Genomic DNA, 25,166 nt, shown 5'->3' with positions numbered 1-25,166 from the left:
AGTTAGGCCTATTAAGGCCCTTAATCAATTAATTAAATCAGATTTTTTGCCTGCCCACCATTTGGTTGGTGGGCAGGCAAAAAGGCCAAGCAGCCTTTGGATTTTTAATGAAACCTTATCCACGGGCGGGATGAGGTTTCCAATGGAAATTAAAATGTTTTTTAAAAGTTTAAATCTCATTTATAACATGTCCCTGCTCATGTGACAGAGTCATATTTTTAACAGTTGTAAGTTTTTTATTTTTGATTTTAAAAATCATCAGCTCCCTGAGGCAGCTCTGTGCCCCAGGGAGCTTTCATTGCACGCACCCATGCGCGTGCGCAAACTTCAGCGCTCGCCCTCCTCCCGCCCATTCCTTTTGTAGTATCAGTTCTGTTGTAGGCAGCACTGTGATTGTATCACAATTAGAATAGTACATAAACTGCTTGAAGCTCTGAATCATTGGAGAAGCCTCCTGGCGTAACCAGTAAAAGGTTACCTCCTCACTGGTGCAAATAAAGGCCACTTGAGTGCTGAACTGATGACCTAGTATCGAGTGTTTATTTCAAATACTCCACCACAACCACAAAGAGCAGGGGTCCTAGTACTGAGTCCTGCAGCACTCCACTAGAAACAGCCTTCCAGTCATTAAAAACGTCATTGTTTCCTGTCACTGAGCCAATTTTGTATCCAGCTTGCTACTCTGGCACCTCACCTGTATCCAGTGAGTATTGGAAAATGATGGTCAGAACCTCCACAATTTCCTCCCTAGCTTCTTTTAACAGCCTGGGGTACATTTCATCCAACCCTGGTGATTTATCCATTTTCAAGGATGCTATTCCCATTATTACTTCCTCTCTCCCTATGTTTATCACACCTAATACTTGATACTCCTCCTTCTTAGCTACAATGTCTGCTTTGTCCCCTTGTTTTGTAATGACAGATGCAAAGTATTCATTTAGAACCATATGCAATTCCTCCACCTCCACAGATAGGTTACCTTTTAGGTCTTTTTTCCTTAGTTATTCTCTTACTCTTAACGTATTGATCAAACATCTTTGGGTTCTCCTTGATTTTGCTTGCCAGTATTCTTTCATGCCCTTTCTTTGCTTTCCTAATTTCCTTTTTGATTTCACCCCTAGGCTTTCTATACTTCTCTCAGCTTTCTGTAATATTGAGTTCTTAGTGTCAGACGTAAGGTTTCCTTTTCTGTCTTATCTTTCCCTGTAAGCTCCTTGACATCCAGAGGTCTCTAGATTTGGCCGTCCCACCCTTTTTCTTTGTGGAAGCATGTTTGCTCTCAATCCCTTGAATCTCCCCTTTGAATGCCTCCTTCTGCTCCGACACTGATTTACCTTCAAGTAGTTGTTTCCAGTCCGCTTTTGCTAAATCACTCGTCAGCTCAGTAAAATTGGCCCCGCCCCAGTTTAGAACTCTAACTCCTGTTTTATCTTTGTCCATTTCCATAATTATGTTAAAACCAACTGAATTATGATCACTATTGCCAAAATGTCCTTCCACTGTCACTCCTTCCACCCGTCAAGTTTCATTTCCTAAAACTAAGTCCAGGATCGCGTCCTCTTGCTACATATTGACTAAAGAAGTTCTCCTGGGTGCATCTTAAGAATTCTGTTCCTCCATTCCTTTCACACTAAAACTATACTAGTTAATATTGGGGTAGGTAAAATCCCCTACTATTGCTGCCCTACTGTTCTTGCTCTTCTCAGAGATTTGCCTACATATTTGCTCTTCTATCTCCCTCTGACTGTTTGGGGGTCTATATTATAGTCCCAGTTGTGTGGCTGCCCCTTTTTTGTTCCTAAGCTCAATCCATATGGCCTCAATTGATGATCCTTCTAACACATCATCCTTCCTGACAACTCTAATTGCTTCTCTAATCAAAATCGCAACCTCTTTCCCTTTTTATCCCCTCTACCTCATCTGAAAACCGAGTAATCAGGAATGTTGAGCCGTTATTTCTGTCCCTCTTTAAGCCATGTTTCTGTAATAGCTATGATATCATACTGCCATGTTTCTATCTGTGCCCTCAGCTTATTTGCTTTATTTGTTATACTTCTTGCATTGAAGTATACACCTTTGAGCACTGCCAAACTCTCTTTTTTTTATTTTCCATCTTTTATTTCCTCTGCATTCCATACTCATTCACTGATTTTATGCCTTCCATTACTATTTCTGATTTTGCCCCATCTGAGTCTACCCTCAGGTAGAGGGTACCCCCTGCCAAACTAGTTTTAAACTTCCCTAACAGCACTAGCAAACATCCCAGCAAAGATATTGGTCCTTGCCCCATTGAGATGCAAACCATCCGGTAAAGGTCCCACTTCCCCCAGAACTGGTTCCAAGGTCCCAGGAATCTGAATCCCTCCCTCCTACACCATATCTCCAACCATCAGCTCTAACCTCCTATTTCTATGCTCACTAGCACTGGTAGTAATCCTTGGAGGTCCTGCTTTTTAATGTCTTACCTAGCTCCCTAAAACCTGCTTTCAGGACCTGATCCCTCTTTCTACCTATGTCGGTGGTACCAATGTGAACCACAACCTCTGGCTGTTCGCCCTCCCCCTTAAAAATGTCCTACAACTGCTCCATGATATCCTTGATCCTGGCATCAAAGAGGCAACATACCATCCTGGAGTCACGTCTACGGCCGCAGTAACACCTGCCTGTTCCCCTAACTATAACATCCCCTACCGCTATTCCTCTTCTACTCTTCTTCCTGCTCATGCAGCTGAGCCACCCATGGTTCCCCAAACATGGCTCTTGCTGCACTGAGGAACCATCACCCTCACCGGCATCCAAAATGGAAAACCGGTTTGTGAGCGAAATAGACTCAGGGCACGCCAGCAATGTGGTTGACTCTTAAATGCCCTCTGAACAAGGGCAATTAGGGATGGACAATAAATGCTGGCCTAGCCAGCGACGCCCACATCTCATGAACAAGTTTTTTTTTTAAATTGGAGCCAATGGACACTAAGAAAATCAAGGGATATAGGGATAGGGCAAGGAAGTGGAGTTAAGGTAGAGGATCTTATTGAATGGCAGAGCAGACTTGAGAGGTTGTATAGCCAGCTTCTGCTCCTATTTCTTTTTATCCCCGATTTATACAACACAAGGTTATAATTGTATACAGCTGAAATTGTTTTGCACTGGTGTTGAATCTTTAGTGTAAATATATCAAAATTTATATTGAATTACTAATGGAATTACTAATAGAATGTAGATGAATGTACTTTATTGATTCTATTTATAGGTTATTCATGTAAGGTAAAAAAAAAGTTCTGAATGGAACAGAATGTGATCATTCCTCAGTGATCATTCAGTGATCATACACCTCTAGGATCTGATTGGTTCAAATCTACCTCACGTCGACAATCTGAATCTTGTATTAGCTGCAAGGGCCCTCTGTGGGTGTGAACCTAACAGTGCAAAACTACTCCTAAATGGGCCTAAGGAGGATTAGGTAAATAGCATACCACTGGTGCAGTATGGAGTGTTTTTCTGAGGTGCGGCATAATTGGACATATAGACTGGATTTTGTCCTACTCAAAAATGAGTGGATTGCTAGGTAATTTCAGAGGGTAGTTAAAAGCTAACCATTGTTCCTGGACTAGAGCAACATACAGACCAGGCTAAGCAAGGATAGCAGATTTCCTTCCGAAAAGGGCATTAATGGGCCAGTTGGGTTTTTGATGACATCTTAACAGCTTCATATTTACTGTAATTGTTATCAGCTTTATATTTGAGATTTATTTCATTTTTTTTTAAAAATGAATTCAAATTCACTAGCTACCATAGTGGAATTTAAATGCACATTTCTGGATTAATGTAACCACTATGGCCCTGTACCCAAGACTGGACTGTAGCAGTTCAGGAAGACAGCACACCACCAACCTTTCAAAGTTAACAAGGGATGGGCAATAAACTATGGTGAAACCTAGAGTTAGCTTGTATTATAGATGTGAAACTTGATACCCATATAATACTTTTATGAACACGAATTTCGGCTTTGCTTACCACATGTTTTTAATGACAAGGCTGTAACAGAGATGAGAGTCCGTGAGTAAACAACACATTGCATCAGTAATTGCAAAAAGATGATAATTATTAATCCTGGAAGATAAGGAATGGCCAAGGTTCCTATTTACCACAACCAATTCCTTTAGCCCTTCTCCCCACCCACCGATATAAAATACCCAGAGTCTTAGCTCTCCAAAATCAAGAACATCCATGTTGATATTTCTACCATTTTACTATGTTTTACTTCTTCATCACCAACATTTCAGGTGACCAAATAGTGATACAAATAGTGATACAAATTTTAGTGATACAAATCACTAAAAGTTAGCAAAGGTACAAAAAGGTGAGTGGAATGTTAGCTTTTATCTCAAGGCTTGGAAATCATTAGTAAGGAAATGATGCTTCAGTTGTGGAGAGACTTGATCAGTTGCCAGTTGAAGTACTGAAACACAGTTAAGTTTTAGTAGGCTTTGAGGGATACCGCGTACTTTCACCAGAATGATACCAGGGTTTAAAGGGTTAAATTATCAGGCCAGGTCGCATAAAATTAGTTTGCATTGTGTTGGGAATTTGAGGGGTGATCTAATTGAGGTATTTAAAAAAGGGATTTGAAAGGATAGATACAGAGAAGCTATTTCCTCTGGTGTGTAATTCAGAAGGAGGGGGTCTCATTTCCATGCTTTATATAGATGCATTTACACATAACCAGATATAAATATTTCATTTCCAGCAATGGCTTCTTTCCCCTTTCCTAATCAATCACTTATTGAGTACTCCAGGGACCTTTCTTCCACCCCTGATCTACAAACTGCCCCTCAGTGATATCATCTATAGATTCAGATTCAGGTGCTTTGGTCTTTGGAAAACCCTTCCTAAGCCCTCACCTTTAAAACCTCCTCATGCTTATCTCTCATATAGCTTTTGGGCATCCCTTCCTCCTTGGCTTAGTGTCCCTTTTCTCCACACTTATTTATGGAGCAACTCAAGGTGTTTCTTCTGGTTGAAGATGATGCATAAATGCAAGTTGTTGTTGTACAGCTCACTGCTATTCTTAGCATTGGAAAGTTATCAGCCTGCACACGTATCATGGGTGAGAGATCCTCCATTAAGTATTACTAGATAGTGAAGCTCCCATGGCATTAGTCATGGGCCAGAATTTTACATCTTGTGGGCAGGCACGCGCCCGGCCCGAACGGATGTGAAATAGCGCGGGATGATGTTGGCGAGCGGCCTGGCATCATCACGCACTATTTCGCTCGGCGGGCGCACGCAGCAGCTGGAAGTGCACCCACCAACAATTAAGCGGGCAATTAAGCCCATCAATGATGCAATTAACCTGCGATTTTATGTGGCCCGTCTACATTTACGGTTGGCAGACGGGCCATTCTCCCAGGCAGCATTCCCATTTTTGCTCAAACCTCGGTCCAGGGCGGGACTAAATCTCCGTGGGGAAATAAAATAAAAAGAGATAGCTGGGGGCTGTTTTTTTTATGAAGTTTGCTTTCAGGTGTTTGATTGTGCTGCATGGGCATATTTTGCAGCACTTTTGTCGTTTCCTTTATCCTGCGGAGGTCTGCAGCTCCCTGGGGCAGCGCTCTGACTTCGGAGAGTTCACTAGAAGCGCTCACCCACACCCTCAGTTAGATCAGCCCCCACCCTCTTCCCGCCCCCCACCCTGACAGCGCTGAGCATTTTTCAGCGCACGTTTCATGATAGCTGGCCGTTAATTGGCCAGCCAGTGTGATATCGCGGCCGGGGGCCAATCGTGGCCCGAGGCCCATTTCCTGTCCACTTCTGGGCCCGCCAATCATGTGCACCCGACGAAGAAAAATTCAACCCATGAATAAAAAACAACCTGGAGTAACTGAGAATATACACAAATAAATCTGTGCCCATCACCAACTCACACACAATAGTTATATCAAATAAATCTGTTTGCTATCCATGCTGGATAAAGCATAAATCTGTGCCCTCAACTATCTGTACTCTTTGTTTTATGATAAATAAAAATAGAATAGATGTATCAATACATAGATTATAATATATCAGGCAATACAGCAATATATATCTATATATATGTATGTATATATATACTTCAAATATATCTAATTACATAGTTGTCTAAAATTGTACCTACAATTCTATACAAATATATAATTATTAAATATAGAGTTAATTGATTTTTTCAACCTGAAATATCATTGTATTATACAATCCACACTCTAAATTACATAACCTCAGTTTCTTTCTCTGATACAATATGGTCTTTGTTGATAGTTACTTCTCTGATTTGCATCACCCGCTGATGTTGCTGATATGCTATAAATACTTAAACATAAGGTAAAAGTGAACATAAAGCAACTTAACAGGTTTCCACTATCAATTCTCCTGTTTGCAAATTCTCAATCTTGTCAGGGCAGCATTGCATAGCTTTAGATAGGCAACCTGATCCCTGTCCTCTGGTATTCTCTATGCAAAAAAGAGAGACAAAAGTGTACTAAAATGATAACAATTAAATAATAACTGATGGGGGGGGGTGGGGAGGCGCAACACATTGGGAATAAGATCAGCCAAGATCAAAGTTATTGGATTCATATTTACATCCATCTTGAAGATGCAAGCTTTGGATTTTAATTGATTTCTTTTCCCTGCCAATTGTTCAATATTTGACTGAGTGCTAGAATTTTCGTCAAAATTGCAAGGTAGCACCACCCTAACTGTCTGCATGTAATCATTTGTTTACTTGTAGCCGCATACAAGAGAGGAAGAAGAATTAAAAGATGCAAACCATCAGCCCCCACACATGCCTCACAACGCAGTGCAGGAGTCCCAGAAAACAAAACAGCCAATCTTCCAGAGTTATTTCCAGGAAGGTAAGAGTTCAGTAGTAATTATTCTAAATACCTATAAACATTCTTGATTCCATGCCTATCACCATGTAAAAATACAACTTATGCAAAACGATAATACATTTTTACAATTCAGCCAGGATTTGTATTATTGTGCTGGTCTAAAGGATCACTTGGATGCAGTACATGAGCAGTTCATCACCTGTAGCACAACCCACTCAATTTTATATCCTTAAACTCAATCAGCAACCTGTTTGATACCTTGCCTACGGGCAATTCTTAAGATGAGTGACCAGCTAGTCAAAGACCAATTTTAACCACGAGAATCTTCTTACCAACATTTGCAAGCACACATTCCAGAGAATGCAGTGAACAGGGAGGTAGGACTGGGTGAGTTATGGTGCAATGGTCAAGAGGAGCAACCAGTGTTGGCAAAAGAGGAACAAAAACCTCTCACCCAGATGACCACATGGCTGTCATCAATGGCTGGCTGTACTTCAGGAAATTCAGCAGGATAGTGACATTGAGCAAGAGTGTCATGCTTCTGTTGCTATGTAATGGAAAGGAGATGAAAGAGCTGGCCAAGTTGATCGGTGCATCAGTCAGTCATCTGTCTGATACAGAGAAGGTTGACTGTTGCATTGATTGATCCTGCAGAAGATCCATTGAGTCATCTGGAAGGAAGCAAATACCATAGGTTACACTTAGAAGCTTTGATGGTCCCAGAGCTCTGTGGAAATCCTGTATTGTCAGAGCCCTTTATAAGTACCCTGTTTTGTAAAAGCTCTTGCTATCCATTTGAAATGCTGTAAATAGAACCATAGAACCATAGAACACTACAGCACAGAAAACAGGCCATTCGGCCCTTCTAGTCTGTGCCGAAATATTATTCCGCTAGTCCCATTGACCTGCACCTAGTCCGTAACCCTCCAGACCTCTCCCATCCAAGTATCTATCTAATTTATTCTTAAAACTTAAGAGTGAGCCCACATTTACCATGTCAGATGGTAGCTCGTTCCACACTCTCACCACTCTCTGAGTGAAGAAGTTCCCCCTAATGTTCCCCCTAAACCTTTCCCCTTTCACCCTAAAGCCATGTCCTCTCGTGTTTATTTCTCCTAATCTAAGTGGAAAGAGCCTACTCGCATTTATTCTGTCTATACCCCTCATAATTTTGTAAACTTCTATCATATCTCCCCTCATTCTTCTAGGCTCCAAGGAATAAAGTCCTAACCTGTTTAATCTTTCCCTGTAACTCAACTCCTTAAGACCCGGCAACATCCTAGTAAATGTTCTCTGCACTCTCTCAATCTTACTGATATCCTTCCTGTAGTTAGGCGACCAGAACTGCACACAATACTCCAAAGTTGGCCTCACCAATGTCTTATACGTCTTATTAAATGTTTCAAATAAGTCAGCTTTCAGAAAATTTTACACAAACAGCTCTTTGGATTTCCATATTAACTTCCCTAGTTGTTCAGAGATGAAAGAATTCTAAAAATTAAAGAAAAACCACAGAATATAGTGGAGAGGTAAAATGGAAAAAATGTACAGAAATTAACACCAAACATACAGAAAAGTAAAAATTTTTTTAAATGCCCCTTTCATGTGTAGGTGACTATGGTGTTGTGTGTTTGCAATCAGTCTTTAATGTTCACGTGTGTGTCCATTTTCATGTTTGCCAGTGTGTGGAACATAGAGGAACATGTCAGCTCTGCAGGCACTCCATTATATGCCAAGGAGTGTCAAGGAGATTGTATGAGATTATGGCTGGGATTTTCCAGTCCCGTGGAAGTCAACAGACCTTTGGCTGGTCCGTCAAATTTTCTGTCCCAACCACGACGATTCCCGCCATTGGCAGGACCAGAAAATCCCGGCCAATATTTCACAGGGACAATTGAGCTGCCATATGTGAAGTCAAGGACCTGTAATGATGGAGCAGGTTCTGAGATCTCAGTCATGATAGGCTGCTTGGCGGATCAGTTCTCCTGGGTAACAGTCTTTAGTACTGAGTGTGTAAGACAGAGATTCACTCCCCTTGCTATTCTAGGTTGTAAGGGATGTAGGTTCAGAGGTAGCCCCTGGGAGGGAGGCTGGCAGGGGTGGTATACATCCTATGCAGGCAAGCATAACCCATCATATGGATAATGATCATGTAGGTCCCTCAATCTTGACCAAATATCGTGTATATGAGGTCATCGCTGGTATCCCTGGCACATCTATCCATGACCCTGGCATCCAGGATGGGCTCATGCGCATTCATGTCCTCCCCTCAGAGTTATGCAAAGGGTGAATGTCCACGAGGCCCATTTCCCTGACTGCCTGGCTGTTGTCATTTGTGGTTAACCTGATGAGCTTATTGGCACGATGAAAGAGGGCATTTGGCACCTGTATGTGGCAGCCAGTGAAATGCCACACATAGAAACATAGAAAATAAGAGCAGGAGTAGGCCATTCGGCCCTTCGAGCCTGCTCTGCCATTCATTATGATCATGGCTGATCATCCAACTCAATAGACTGCTCCCGCTTTCCTCCCGTATCCTTTGATCCCCTTCACCCCAAGAGCTATATCTAACTCCTTGAAAGCATACAATGCTTTGGCCTCAACTACTTTCTGTGGTAACAAATTCCACAGGCTCACCACTCTCTGGGTGAAGAAATTTCTCCTCATCTCAGTCCTAAATGGTCTACCCCATATCCTCAGACTGTGACCCCTGGTTCTGGGCTCCCCCACCATCGGGAACATCCTTCCTGCATCTACCCTGTCTAGTCCCGTTAGAATTCTATAGGTTTCTATGAGATCCCCCCTCATTCTTCTGAACTCCAGCGAATATAATCCTAACCGACTCAATCTCTCCTCATATGTCAGTCCCGCCATCCCAGGCATCAGTCTGGTAAACCTTTGCTGCACTCCCTCTGTAGCAAGAACATCCTTCCTCAGATAAGGAGACCAAAACTGCACACAATATTCCAGGTGTGGTCTCACTAAGGCGCTGTACAATTGCAGCAAGACATCCCTGTTCCTGTACTCGAATCCTCTGGCTATGAAGGCCAACATTCCATTTGCCTTATTTACCGCCTGCTGCACCAGGAGCCCTGGAAGCAGCCGGTGGCAATGGCCACAGTCACTTTAAGGGGCACGGGCATAGGATTGCTGTCAAATCCATGTGACTGCAGGTCTTCCTGCAGAATCCGGCAGATTTCAGTGATCACCTCCTAGGACAGCCTCAGGCATTTCTGACATTGTCTCTCAGACAACTGGAGGTAGTTTATCCGCATCCAGAAGATCTGCTGATGCGCCAGTGACCTTCTTCTCTGATGCCTTCCCTGGGTGGCTGCTGCCTGACCACTGTCCCCCTCTGATGCTGCCTGATGCTGACCTTGTGGCCTTAGTTGTGGACTGGCAAGAGCCCTCCTTTGACGCATCCTCTCCTCCTTCTCCCAAGGTTGTAGGATTATTGGGTGTGTGAGACCCATGGGTATTCCAGCAAGGGAATTGTGTGAAAAAGGCAGACAGTGACATGAAAATCTGTATGTCTGTGGATTTCATCCATTCAGCCAGGGCCTGAGAGAGTAAGGTGCACACCATGCCAAACACTGGGAGCCGGGCTCTTTGCCGTAAATGGAATTCTTGTCATTGTCCAGACTGAGCAGCCAGAGCTTCAGACCAGAAAGACCAGCTGTAAAAAAAATCAAAGCTGGCTGACCACCTCAATCCCTTTTTTTTGTTGTTTGCGTGCTCCCCTTACTGTCCGGTTGACCAGCAGATACAGTGCACCCCTCCCTGCTTTGTCTTAGCCTTTCAGAATCTTGAAGGCCTCTAAATTGGTGAGCCAGAAGTTCTTTGGCAAAAATTTTAAGCCTCGGGCACTATTTTGGCTCAAAAAACAAGTGACCAGGGGGTGTTGGAAGAAAACAGGAAATGGGGCAAAAGCACAAGATCTAGGTGTGAAGGTTGAAAGGGAGTTTCACTTAAGGGTATCCCACTGAAGGAACTAAAGCTTCAAGGCTGTAAGATTTCATCAGTCAAATTAATGACTTGCACAAGGAGTACAAACTTGGTCAAAAAACCTTCCTTTTTTAATGACAAGTTTTTTAAAAATATTTTATTTATCACCTGTTACATGTTTTGTAATTACATCATGACTGACAATTCTTGCATACAGTAAGTTGGGAAGACTATTGAACTATTTCCAAGTTAAACTATATACACTTAAAGGATGAGTTTCCCTGTTACGTGAGTTTCAAATTCATCCTGTAGTCTACTTACCAAAATTAACTTCAGGAGCCGTGAAAATCTAGGATACTGGCATGCAGGCGCTCAACATGTTTGGGCACTTTTCCTTATTCCGCTTATTTAATGGAGCGAATAACAGAGTTACCCCTACAGGGTAACTCCCTGTTAAGAACATAGCATAAGAAATAGGAACAGGAGTAGACCTTTCGGCCCCTCGAGCCTGCTCCACCATTCAGTAAGACCATGGTTGATCTTCTTTTGCTTAGAATTCCACATACCCATCTACTCCCGATGACCTTTGATTCCCTTGCCTAACAAGAATCTATTTACCTCTGCCTTAAAAATATTCAATGACCCCGCCTCCATCGCCTTCTGAGGCAGAGAGTTCCAAAGTCGCACAACCCCTCTGAGAGAAAAAAATTCCTCCTCAGGTGACCCTGTTGACGCAGCAGGAAGAATTTCATATGGATCTTTTGAATGTTAACAAACTAATGGACACGTAGCGACATTTTGCGGCGTTGGTGATCCAGCTGGAATAATCAACATGCTGATAACAGGGTTAAAAGAAAATTATGAAATAAGCAAAATAAGTAATGCCAGCATTTTGCCACAAATATGTGAAGTGAAAAGACGGGAAAACCAGAAAGACAAGTTAGTTGAATCCAGCTTGATTACAATCTCGACACAAAAAGAAACAAATTTCACCTGTAAGTGTCTATGAAAGAGATTGTGTTTTCCCTTTTTGCTGGTGACCTTGTTTTACTGTGAAGAATGAAAATACATTGTCTTTTCGGCCATATGCTGCAGAGTTTTTTTAACTTCCTTTGATCTTTATTGCATAACGAGAAGTGATATGTACTCAGGTTCGAACCTGTACTGTCCGATGAAAAGATTACTGTCTCTTTCAGCACCTGTGTTTTTAAAGAGAGGGTGAAATTCTGCACCACAAACCATTATTGAAGCAGGTCAATTGTTTGAAAGGAGGATTACTTATTTGGTAACGAAGAATATCAAAGTGTTGAGGAGATTGGGATTAGACTAAAACAAAAACAAAAATACCTGGAAAAACTCAGCAGGTCTGACAGCATCTGCGGAGAGGAACACAGTAAACGTTTCAAGTCTATATGACTCTTCAACATTCTGCGTTAACTGTGTTCCTCTCTACAGATGCTGTCAGACCTGCTGAGTTTTCCCAGGTATTTTTGTTTTTGTTTTGGATTTCCAGCATCCGCAGTTTTTTGCTTTTATCTTGGGATTAGACTAGTAGCTCGTGGTGGACAACACTGACACAGGTTTGATGGGCTGAATAGCCTGCTTCTGTATGCTCAGCTGAACCATCCTAAGCTGCCTGAAGGTCTTTCCTGCTCTTGGCGACTGTCAGGTTTCTTTAACACTTAAACTGTCAGTTGCTGAGGGCAGGAACTGACAGCAGAGTCAGTGGTTGGAGGAGCAGCAGCCACGGGACAGCCAGAGTTGCTCCTCCAGTCACAGACTCTGTCTCCCTCACTTGTGCACTGGCCTCCCCAATTCTTCTGATAACCTGCAGAGACAGACAGGAAGCCCCCATCAAAAGCACCATTCTGCGGATCTCCCCTGCAAACAGCAGCGGAGCTCTGGTAGAGACTGAGTTCTGGTCCCTCAACCCTACTCTCTCCAAGCTCTGCAAGCCCTTTTCGCACCCTTTATACGGAGAGCAGTCCCCATCCTGGGGACCACCTCTTCAAAAAGAACGATGCTGTGAAGTACAAAGCTAAACGGGCAAATAGGTAAATTATCGAAAAACCTCTTCACCTGGGATTATTATGGTGATTATTTATTTAATCCGAAGGTGGTGAGAAACTGCAGCTTTAGGTGGAAGGAAATTAAATTCAGGGATCCACTATATCAACAGCTGTTATTGCGTTTCAGTTCAGGTGCTGTATCTTTATATGTAAACTCTCACCATATAAATGATCTCTGTTTTAATAGTGTCTCTATAAGGAAGTGTAATAATACCCAGTGTCCTTGTAACCTGACGTAGTTCAAATCATGGACATAGTTTGCACAAAGGTAGGTCCTTTTGGTCCATTGATGCAATCCCTAGTGCTTCCATCCAGTGGAGATTGAGGCTGCTGTTTGCTGACATGATCTGCTGGGTATGTGCTATTTTTGTTCTCTTATTTCTGGTGATTTGCTTGCCAAGCTGGTTTACTAGTGGCTCTACATGGTGCTGTGCTGTGTGTCTCTCTCTCCCTCTGATTGGTCTGTAAAGTTCTAGCAATGCACTTCATATGTATGAAAAGAAATGCACAAGTCATAATGTACGAGCAGATCTGCAGGTGTGAGTATTGCTGAGTGCTTTCATTTGAAGCTCCCATGTTATCTTCCCTTGAAATTGCTAAGATCTGTTGAATGCAATCTATTGGGGAAACCAATGGGACAAAACAAGGCTGAGCATTCAGCTCAAGTTAGTCAGCTCCTCCAATCAGAGGCTCCCTCCCTCCTGCTCTTGCCACTCCTCCAGAGAAAGAATCTATGATTGGAGGAGCAACAAGGGGAGGAGAGAGGAAATCTGCGATTGCAGGAGCTGGAGTAGTTATTCTGGCTCTTCCTGCTGGCCACCATGCAGGAGTCATCAGCTGCACTGAACAATTTGTGGCAACGTCTTCTGGGAGGCCAAGGAGAGGAAACAGAAAATGAAAGAACAAGAGGAAATCTCCACCAGTAATGAGGCTGGAGCAGGCCTGGGAGAGCTGTCAGTCAGCCTCGCACCAATTGGTACCCAGCTGTCGTTTGCATCCACAGCACGAGCCAGTCCCGTGGAACTGGAACTTCTCCTCTCGTGATAATCAGTTATTTCGGACGAGGTGAGTGGATGCTATGTCAGGGTGCCCGGGAGGGGAAGAGGAAGTTTAGGTGGCAGCAAGTGAATAGGACCGTCGCTTCTCCTCCTCCCCACTCTCCCACCTCCCCTCCTTCTTTCCCTTCTACAACTCTCCAACAATGAAACAATGTGAGCTGCAGCATGGACACGGTCTTTCTTTTCTGTACAGAACAGGGAGTCAAAATATATAAAACAAAAACCTGAAAGGTTTTCTTGTAATCTGAGTTGCAAGTATCGAATCCTTTCCCCAAACATGAATTAACTGTCATTTTGTATAAATGGTGCAATGTGCAGAATGTATTAATGAGTCAGTCAACGAAATCAATGTTATCATCTGTACAGTGTTCTAAATAACTAGTGGGATATTTCCTGTCAAACTAACAATATTGCACAATGCTATTAAAATAAAATTTGTACTCTCTGGTTTGTTTAATAGTCATGTGGGATCACCTATAGGGCACACACAAGCTAAGACTGCATTATATCATGGCTGCTCCTAATATTAATGATCCATGCTGCATATTTTTGGACGATATTTGTAACCAGATGCCAACAATGCGAGTTATCATTTTACTTAGACCTCTCTGTGATTGTTTGATGAATTGATTGGTGAATCTTGAAAGGGGAAAAAATAACATGCATAATTGAGGAGACGGGTTAATGCGGGAGCGGGGGAATAAGGGACCCAGAAACAGGAGAAACATTGGGGCCCATGATTTCCCTCCCAGGTCCTGCATTCAGCTGCTGAGCAGTGAGATTTTCTACTCTTCCCCTTATCCATGCCCAAAACTCCAGCCAGCCCGCACTGGCCTCCTCCCACTTGGATCTGCACTCCAGGCAGCCACAAGTGAGTTTTTGAAAATGGCTGGTAACAGTGTGCAAGTGACCGCTGAATTGCAACCTGTGATCCTCCACCCTCCCCCGTCACATTCTACTTCATCCCCATCACCCTTGACCCCACTGTGTGCCTTCCCTCTATAACCCTTGAAATTCCTCCCATCACCCTGGACCTTGTCATCATGGGAGCAGACATGCCATCTCTCCCTCCCACCTAACCTACCCCAATCACCTTGCGATTCCTCCTCTGATCTTAGATCCCCCCCCTGCATCCCCCTTAGACTCACTGATCTCAATGATATTATCATGGAGCGGTGTAAATCAGAGATCAACCACTCTATCACTGGGTTAATCTTCCACGTCCACTTTCAGCCAGGATGAAAAAAATATTGTGGGAATGGGGAGGAAGAGGGAACATCCGGGGCTTTATAGGTCAAATCACAAATGCCCAAGCAATGTTTGGAAGAATGTTTGAAATACTTTTCATTTTCACTCTCCTGTGTCTGTCTCCACTGTGTGTCTCGAGCAACTCCCTCTGCTGTCCCATTCTGTTCCTGATCTCAAGGTGAGAGAGGTTAAACAATGAACTGAGTTGAAATGCAGGTCAGCCATATATTAATTAGCAAAAAATTCTTGAGGCACTGAGTGGCCTAATCATTGTTTCCATGAGGTTATGTCTCCTTACGCATCTGGAAATGGGTTAGAACTGTTATAGTGGGCCAGTTGGGAGGTGACTTGGACAAACATCAGGCAGTAAAGTGGTCTGGATGTTGTAACTTATGCTGCTGTACATTTCCATGGGCAGTCACAGCCCCCTGGTACCTCATCCAATGGCCAATCACTTGCCAGTTTCACCGGAATATTCCATTTTGGTGACATCACAGCTGAACTCAATCCTGAATGTTCTCAATATTTATATGCCATGATATGGAGATGATGTGTACCAGGTGAACCAAATCCACAGGGGAAACTTGGTCACATTATCACAACGGTTTTGCAATTTGCATTTATTACAAGGTATGTGCACTGAATTCAGAAGTAATAAGTCCACCAAGACCTTTATAGATTTTTAAAATTAAAATATTTATTAACAAAATATAATAGATTTAAAGTACATACATAAGACTACAAATACTATTATAATAACTCCTAAAATTCCTAGTTAACTTGATCACCAGTTACACTCCCTTTAAGGCAACAGTTTAACATTGATTTTAGAGTTTAAATAGATCCAGCAAGTTAATGCAATACCCACTTGACAGTGGAATTCCAAAGGGTTTTTCCCCAACTTCAGTTTTGTTGCATAGCAGACTCATTCACAAATGCTGGAGGCTTCATTAAGGCTATTTCACTCACTCCAGTTAGATCTTACATGGCCTTCTCACACACAGCTTTTCGTTCTCCTTTATATATGTTTCTCTCTTTTTAATAATTAAGTTCTATTGTTTCATATGTATCTTGCTCATAATATAAACACTTTCGTGTTGCCAATATATATTGTCAGTAACCTTCGGGAAAAGTAAACACATTCCTTAACCTTGCTTATCTGGCTAGTTATAAACAGACTAAGATCCCTTTGAAATCCAAATCTCCCTTCATTTATCTAAAAATGCAAATTCCCTTCATGCCTTACATGCTAAGCCAGCATCCATTATACTCATTAGCTTGTCAAACACCTAGCTTCTTCTGATGATTTCAACTTGCAATCTACTTGATTACAAAATGTAATTAAATCACATACAACCCAACTATACTTGCCCCCATAAACCTACTTCACAATAAAGCAGAAAAATATTATGAAAATGATAAGTTAGTTTAATGACACATAGAAACATAGGTTGGGAATTTCCAGTCCCACCCACTATGAGACCTGAAATTCCCACCCGAAATCAATGGACCTTTGGCTGGTTCTTCAAACTTTCCATCTCGCTGCAACGATACCTGCTGTGGGCAGGACCAGAAAATCCCGGCCATAAGAACAGAAAGAAGCCTTTTAGCCCCTCCAGCCTGTTCTGCCATTCAAAGAGATCATGGTTGATCTGTGACATTAATAGGCTGCTTAATTGATGGCGGGCGCGGCTCTGACTCCCGTGCAAGCCCACCGACTGAAATATCGCACGAGTGCGCGATGACGTAGGGACGCTTGCCCCACTTCATCATGCGTCATTTTATGCTTGTTCGGACCAGGCATAATATTCTACCCTTGTTTTTAAATCTGTCCATGGTCTTTCCCCTCTCTATCTCTGTAATCTCCTCCAGCCCAACAACCCTCCGAGATATCTCTACTCCTCTAATTCTGGCCTCTTGAACATCCCTGATTTCAATTGCTCCATTTTGCTTTCCTGCTCTAAACACTCCTTAAAACCTACCTGTCTGACCAAGCTGTTGATCACCTAGCCAAGGATCTTCTTATGTAACTTGGTGTCATATTTTATTTTATAATGCCCCTGTGAAGCGCCCTGTGACATTTTGTTGCATTAAAGGCATTATACAAGTGCAAGACGTGTCCAACAGGCTGATGTGATATGTCTAGTGTTTAGGTGAAGGGGGTTAGCACACTTTCCACTTTGGTGTGCTAGCTTGCTTCTCATTTTCAGCCTGCACTGCTGGCTAGCAGCGATATGAAAAAGAGGGCCAAAAGTGTAATTCTCTCCATGTTAGTACATAGCCTCTCCATCAGCTGTTCCTCCTCGTGGTAACACACAGAAACCTCACGACCCAGACTAAAGCTTCAGGGGAACCTGGAGGAGGTTTGGCCCCCAGACATGCAGTGCACAGGACCACCATCATGTGGACACACCCTGGCACTCATGAACCAAACTCCCGAATAGCTACACTGCCTTGTGGATACTTTGGGACAGTTGAAAGCTGAGGGAGTAAATCATGTCAAAAAAATCTGCAATAGAGCTCAAAGGCAGACTGATGTCTAAATATGTCATCTTTCCTGCAACTTAGCAAGTCGGTGCCAAAGGTAGTATTTTTTATTCCTTTTGACTTAGTTAGGGAGGTCAAGAGGGAGACCCTGACATTTGGGAAGCCCAGGGTCTCCATATATTTTGCCCAGCCTTGTGCCCTGGAGAGCACTCTTCAGTTTCTCAGCAGAGCTTTAACATAATATGGGAGACAGCAGTTACGAGTGATAAGCCCAACTCGATTAGCATAGAGAACAGGTGCTATGGGCTGTCTTCGACAGTGGGAGGGACCATCGTGTTCCACTGGTCCACCACTGCCCACATAAAGTCGGGCAGCCCCTGACTAGTAAGCTGCTGACCTGCACAGTCCATCTGCTTCAATGGACGCTTGAAGATTAGAGTCTCTGCCCAACAAGTGGATGGAATCCATTGCACCAAACAAAAAGAGGGAAGATGCTAACTCTTCGATTGGCAAGCTAGAATGTCAGGACCATATGCATAGGACTGACTGGTGACTTTCAGCTTGTCAATAACACACGTGATACAGCTGTGATCAACATGGAACTTGATAGGCTAAACGTTGACCAAGCTTTCCTACAAGGGACCAAGCTTGCTGAGAGCGGATCAATGAAAGAAAAACATTACATGTTCATCTGGCAGGAGAAGAGTTGAGGAAACGTGTGAGCAAGGTGTAGGCTTCGCTGTAAGGAACTCGCTACTCTCAATGAAAGAACCCCTCCACAAATGGTTCAGAATGTGTTGTCTCCATCCACCTCTCAACTCAAGCAGGGCCAGTTAACCTCATGAATATCTATGCTCCAACGCTGTGGTTCACAACAGAGGCGAAATATCTCTTCTGTGAGGAGCTTAACACTGATTTCAGCGGAATCCCTAAGTCAGAACATTTTTGCCTACCGTGGGATTCCAATGCAAGAGTGTGTGAGGATCGTGAGGCTTTGTCCTCCTGCCTCAGACATCGTGGCCTGGGAAAGATAAAGGGGAATGGAGAGAGACTACTTGACCTTTGCTGCTATCATGAGCTTTGTGCAACTAACACCTTCTTTCAGAACAAACCATGTCACAAGGTCTGAAGAAGGCTCTGAAGAAGGGACATATGGACTCGAAATGGTAACTCTTTCTCTCTCCACAGGTGCTGTCAGACCTGCTGAGTTTTTCCAACCGTTTCCATTTTTACTTCATGTCACAAGGTGTTCTGCAGACATCCAAGATCAGGGTATCGACACCAGCTGGATCTGATCAGCACCGGATGTGACTCTCTGAATAGCATTCTCAAGACACACAGCTAGTACACTGCTGACTCTGATATAGATCAATCTCTGGTGTGCACCTGGGTGAGGATGCAATTCTTGAAGCTTTTTCATTCAAAGCAGAAATGCTGTCCTCATCTCAATGTCAGCCATACTGCCTACCTAGATAAAAACCAACAGTTCCCCAACTTGTTTGAACAGGCAGTCTCTGACATTCCCACACTGTGCAGAAGCAAAATGGAACATACTTTGAGATGCCATCTACAATACTGAACTTTCAACATATAGCGAGCAAAAGTGGAAAATGCTGTTCGAAGTTAACATCATTGTGATAGAACCTGTCATTGAAGCCAAGCAGTCTGCTCTCATTAATTACAAGAGAGACCCGAGTAAGAACACTCTGAATGAACTAAGAGCCAACAGGCTGCTAGGTGGTGCGCCAATGACTACTAGTTACAATTTTGCCAGGATATCCAAATGTCCTTCGACACAGGGAATGTCAGGAACATGTATAAAGGGTTAAAAAAGCAACAGGTTCATCAGCAAAGAAAACAGCTTCATTAAAAACAAAGTCCAGGGAGGTCATCACTGAAACAGTTGGAGAGGTAGGCGGAAAACTATTTTGAGTTGTACTCCAGGGAGAACACTGTCACCAGGGAAATTCTAAACATCATAGAAAGCCTGCCTGTCATGGCAGAATTGGATATCAAACCCACAGTTGTAAGCTTAGCAAAGCTATTGACCCGCTTGCTACGGACAAAGAGCGCCAACATACAAACATACGAAATGGGAGCAGAAGAAGGCCATTCAACCCCTTGAGCCTAATCCCATTCAATAAGGTCATGGCCGATCTGTTTTGTGTTTCAAGTTCCACATTCCCATCTACCCCGATAACCATTGATTCCCTTGCCTAAGAAGAATCTACCTACCTCTGCCTTAAAAATATTCAGCGACTCTGCCTCCACCATCTTCTGAGGCAGAGAGTTCCAACCCTTTGACAGAAAAAAAATCTCCTCATCTCTGTCCTATAAGGGCGACCCCGAATTTCAAATCAGTGCCCCCTAGTCCTGGGCTCACCCACAAGAGGAAGCACCCTTTCCATGTCCACCTTGTCAAGACCATTCAGGATCTTATATACTTTAATCAAGTCACCCCTCACTCTTCTAAACTCCAGTGGAAACAAGCCCAGTCTGTTCAACCTATCTTCATAAGACAACCCGCTCATTCCAGGTATCAATCTAGTAAACCTCCTCTGGACTGCCTCTAACGCATTAACATCCTCCCTTAAATAAGGAAACTTCACGGTATTCAAGATGCGGTCCCACCAATGCTCTGTATAACTGAAGCATAACACCCTTTCTTTTATGTTCAATTCCTCTCATAATAAAGGATTATTAGCCCTCTCGATTAGTTACTTACTGAATCTACAGACTAATTTTTTGTGACGCATGCACGAGAACCTAGATCTCTCTGCACCTCAGAATTCTGCAGTTGTTCTCCATTTAAGTAATACTCTGCTTTTTTATTCTTTCTGCCAAAGTGAGCAACTTCACATTTTCCCACATTATACTCCTGCCAGATTTTTGCCCTCTCACTCAACTTATCTATATCCATGAAATATTCCCCATGAAAAATGCTTAATTTCAGCCATATAATCTGAATCAAGGAAGAACTGAGCGTTGAGGTCAGAACACAGACCTGTTTGACCCCACTGCGGATCTCAAGGGGTTCCCGATGTTGCCCGGTCAGAGCTGACCTTATCCATCATGTTGTCATGGAAAGAGGAGATCACATTGAGCAGCTTCCATGAGTGGAGCTGCAGAGCCACAAAAACGATGCTTAACACAGAGTTAACCAGCATGGCACAAACCAGCACCTCATCTTCCGACTAGGCACCTTACAGCCTTCCGGGCTGAATATTGAATTCAACAACTTTAGATCTTAAACTCCCTCCCCCATCCCCACCCCCATTTCTGTTTCTTCCCCCTCCCTTTTTTTTCTAATAATTTATATAGATTTTTCTTTTCCCACCTATTTCCATTATTTTTAAATCTATAACTGTAATACCCTGTCAGTCTTTCCACCCCACCCCCACTAGAGCTGTACTTTGAGTGTCCTGCCATCCATTCTTAATTAGCCCATTCTCTTAGATAATATCACCACCTTTAACACCTCCCTGTTCCTTTGTCTGTAACATCTTTTGATCATCTGTATCACTGCTTGCTTGTCCCTACAACCACACCCCCCCCACAACTTCTCCACCCCCCCCCCCCCACCCCACACCGACCTTAAACCAGCTTATATTTCACCCCTCTCCTAACTTCAATCAGTTCTGCTGAAGGGTCATGAGGACTCGAAACGTCAACTCTTTTCTTCTCCGCCGATGCTGCCAGACCTGCTGAGTTTTTCCAGGTAATTTTGTTTTTGTACAAACCATTGTGTCATGAGACAGTGGATGTCCCATTGCATAAAAACAAGATGCTGTTGCTGTTGCTGTAACATGATAAAACTGCCTCACTAATTCAGCAGCTGAGCCTGTTGGCCAGAAAAATCCGAAGTTCAATCATAGTGTTTACTGAAATAACTCATTGCCACTAGGGTGCAGAAGTTGGCCTTGGGACCTCTTGAATAAGGAGGATCAAATTCAGCTGGATCTCCTACTGATTCCTGCCCCCTGCTGGAATTTGGACTACAGGAAAGCACATGCTTATGAATGGATTTGACATTAATGGTCCCTGATGGTAAAATACCCTCACTGAGTTCACACATTAATATTGACCACTAGGCAAGTTAGCAAAAGGTTATCGCTGTCTGTGTAACCATACTCCAGTTAAGAGTGATGGTATTTAGGAGGTGAGGAGAGAAGAGGAAGAAATAAAATCAAATTGGATAGAACAAAATGTAACAATGTTAAAGTTAAAGGGATTTTAACTTTTTTTTAAAGTCACCATCATCGTTAAAATGCCTCAGATAATTGGTTGGTAAAATTCTCTCCATGCCTTTGCTGTGTATTCCAATGAACTCTTGACCTTTCACCTTCTGTAAGATTTAGCTCATCCAAAATTCTGTCCTAACTCGCACCAAGATCCTTTCATCCGTCGCTGTCTTATATTGGATCTCGGTCTAACAACACCCCAGATTAAAACTTCTCATCCTTGTGTTCAAATCCATCCATGGCCTTGCCCCTCCCTATCTCTGTAAACTCCTCCAAGACCTCTGCACTTCTCCAATTCTGGCCTCGTGCACACCCAATACCCATCAGGCTGGCATGGATGCCTTCAGTTGCCCAGCCTTAAACTCTGGAATTCCCTCCCTAAACCTCCATGCCTATATGCCCTTCTCTCCTCCTTTAAGGCACTCCTTAAAACCTACTTTTTAGAGCAAGCTTTAGGTGGGCTATCCTAATAATGTGACTCAGGATCAAATTCTATTTGATAAAGCCCCAGTGAGGCACCTTGGAGCATTTTACTAAGTGTACCCCTCTATATAAATGCAAATTGTTACTGTTGACAAATCATGTTTAAATTAATATAACACATTAGCTTTTTTTTCTTATACCACTATGAAGTGCCTGTGGAATTGAGCAACACAGTAGTTTGGAAGACTGTCCTTTTACTTCTTGTGCTTACGTTTAAATTTAGCATTGAATGTAAGTAAAATGTAGGATCGCAAGTTTAAATGAATATCCTGTAATTTTAGTAATGGTGCTAGCCCATTTACTTTAAAGAGATTAACATCTTCATCAAAGTGCTGGAGAGTGGAATTTCACGCAAACATTTTATGGGCTTGATACTAATTTTGCAGTGTCACTTCAGTCCAATAATTGGGACAGAGTAGAAGGAGCTCTAGTCTATATCTGGCCCTAGCAGCACACATACTTGCTACTGAGGCTGGTGCATAAATGGAAATTTTCCCAGCAAAATTCACCCCTACAATCCAAAAAATAAAAAAAAAGTTAATTTAGCATATTATTTAGTAAATAGGTACAAAAATTCTGTATTATTCCTAAATAGATTAATGGGGCAGCATGACTTCAATAGATACAATTAGAGCACTGTAGCCTTTGAAAAAATAAATGGAGATATTCATTGTTTAGTATTTTACTGACGTTTTTTATAGGTAGCAGTTGGCGAGGTTTACTGCTTCTAATGAGAGACATCCTGTAAGTCTATATATTAATGCTCAGTAGACTTTGTTATAGTATCCAGTTATAGTGTTGACAATGTGTTTTATTTTTGTAGTTCAAACTAAGGAGGAGATTTATTACAAAGACTACAAAGCAACAGAGCGGAAGATTGAAGACTCTCTGTAAATAGAAGTTAAGACTTCCAACACATAGATGACATATTTGAGCTGCAGTTCAATCACACAAACTGACAATGTATTTTTTGCATTACCTGATCAGCAGTCAACCAAACCCTCTGGTGGATCAATAGCTCATTTAGAATATTGAACACCTACAGATAGGAGTAGAAATTAAGTTTGCTTCTCATGATCAGTTATGCTATGTACTAATGAAATGTCTGGGCGAAATTAAAAAGCTACATAGACAGAATAATAATAACATAGGCACTACTTGACCCAGTACTTTGTTTAAAAAGAAACCTGCTGTTTGTAACTGGCATTTTCTTGTTGAGTTGAGGAATGACTTAATCACTGAGGAAATGGAGCACTTCCAGTTTTGATACCCTGTATTGATTGTGTTTACAGTCGAGATACAGACTAAGACTTTCGCTACTCTATCCCAACAATGTGCCTTAACCCTAATCTCTTATAGTTCCTGCTGTCATACATTCTTCCATTTCCTAATACCAGCTATTCCTACAGCCCCTCCAAATGAGATTACCAATTTAATGCCAAATTAATAGCATGTAAGGTATGTAAGATATCGTACCAGAAACTGGAATGATTTTCCCTAAATTCATTTCACTTAACCTTACTAAGATCAGGGGGAGGAAATCTTAAGACTATCATTCACTATTGTAACAAGTGTTATTTTACTTGAGAATTCCTCCTTGTCTTGTGTCTTTCAAATGGATCACTTCTCTTGAGGTGAATAGTTGATAAAAACCCCCTTTCAGATGTTTCTCTCTGACTTTTCCTCCTGATCACAAATGGAAACCCTTCACCTCCACTATCTCGTTCCTAGACAGGTCAGCCTGAGTTTATGTGCATGTGCTCTATCACTCTCTGGCGTAGTATCCTAGCACACTAAATCATTCTGTCAACAATTGCATGACTTATTCAATTCTACCTACATTCCTCTCAATCTCTGACTTACTTTCATAAGTATTCCAAAAAGACCATCACAATTTATCTCAGAATATAGAGCTGCATAACTCATTGTGACTTTGCAAAGAACACAAATGCTGGCATTGTTTCTTTCTCTGGGGATATTCATTGCAGAAGCTCACATTTAATAGGTGAGGTTTGAACAGAAACAGGAAGCACAAAAAAAAGTCTACATATGTACCCTGTCTTCATCCACATTCCTGTTTAGTAAGGTGGTGATATTTTTTAAGATGTGTTTTCAGTTTTGTAACATTTCAGATGCTAAGGGAATCAATAAATGAAGCAATTTCTACTCGGGCCTAGAGTGGTATTAGTGCCATCCGTTCCTGGCACATCGAATCTGCGCACAGCTCCAACCTCAGTGTAAACATGTTTGATTCATGTTGGAAACAGGATCTGTTTTTCGAGTGTTCTCAATGGTTGGGCAACATTACATTGAGGTTGGTGCTCAGTCCATAAACCCAAGCTCTGAAAACTGATGGTAATAGCATGCCTCTAAAACCAGTATAAAAGCAGCTTTTAAATTAATTCCATGCTAATAAAGCATCCGGTTTTGGTTTGACACCTGCAAAGAGAAGTTTAAGGGGATAGCGTCATTAAAACCTTTCTTTGTGTGGGTTCGGGCTGTTAAAGGGTGCATTTAAAGTAGTAGCTGCAGCATTGGTTCCAGTTAGGCAGTATCTTGGTTATACTGTCTGGAGCCAATTGGAATTCCCTCATCTTAGGGCGAAATTTTGCAGCCCCATCACGGTGGGGATGGGCCGGAAAATGCGACGAGCCATTCAAAAGTCCACCAACTACGGCGAGACCAGAAAATCCCACTAGCGGGGAGGGGCCGTAAAATTCTGCCCATAGTTACAAATGGTCAGAGATCCATTTCCAACTGTTCAAC

At 42.5% G+C, this 25,166-nt stretch overlaps 1 protein-coding gene across 1 annotated transcript in view; it reads left to right on the top strand.

Annotated features, from left to right (window-relative positions):
* Nucleotides 1-24,875, top strand: part of rbbp8l (retinoblastoma binding protein 8-like) — a 130,430-nt gene extending 105,555 nt beyond the window's left edge. Inside the window, exons 15-16 of the mRNA XM_078555054.1 lie at nt 6,767-6,890; nt 23,224-24,875. Coding sequence (XP_078411180.1) covers nt 6,767-6,890; nt 23,224-23,233 — 134 coding nt within the window. The 3' untranslated portion in view covers nt 23,234-24,875. The remainder of the gene's footprint in view (nt 1-6,766; nt 6,891-23,223) is intronic.
* The last annotated feature ends 291 nt before the right edge of the window (nt 24,876-25,166 follow it).

The sequence above is a fragment of the Cetorhinus maximus genome, chromosome 13, assembly GCF_964194155.1.
Source record: "Cetorhinus maximus chromosome 13, sCetMax3.hap1.1, whole genome shotgun sequence".
NCBI classification, from domain to species: Eukaryota; Metazoa; Chordata; class Chondrichthyes; order Lamniformes; family Cetorhinidae; genus Cetorhinus; species Cetorhinus maximus.
Note: the sequence above shows the minus strand (reverse complement) of the source record. Positions and strands in the feature narration are given on the sequence as shown.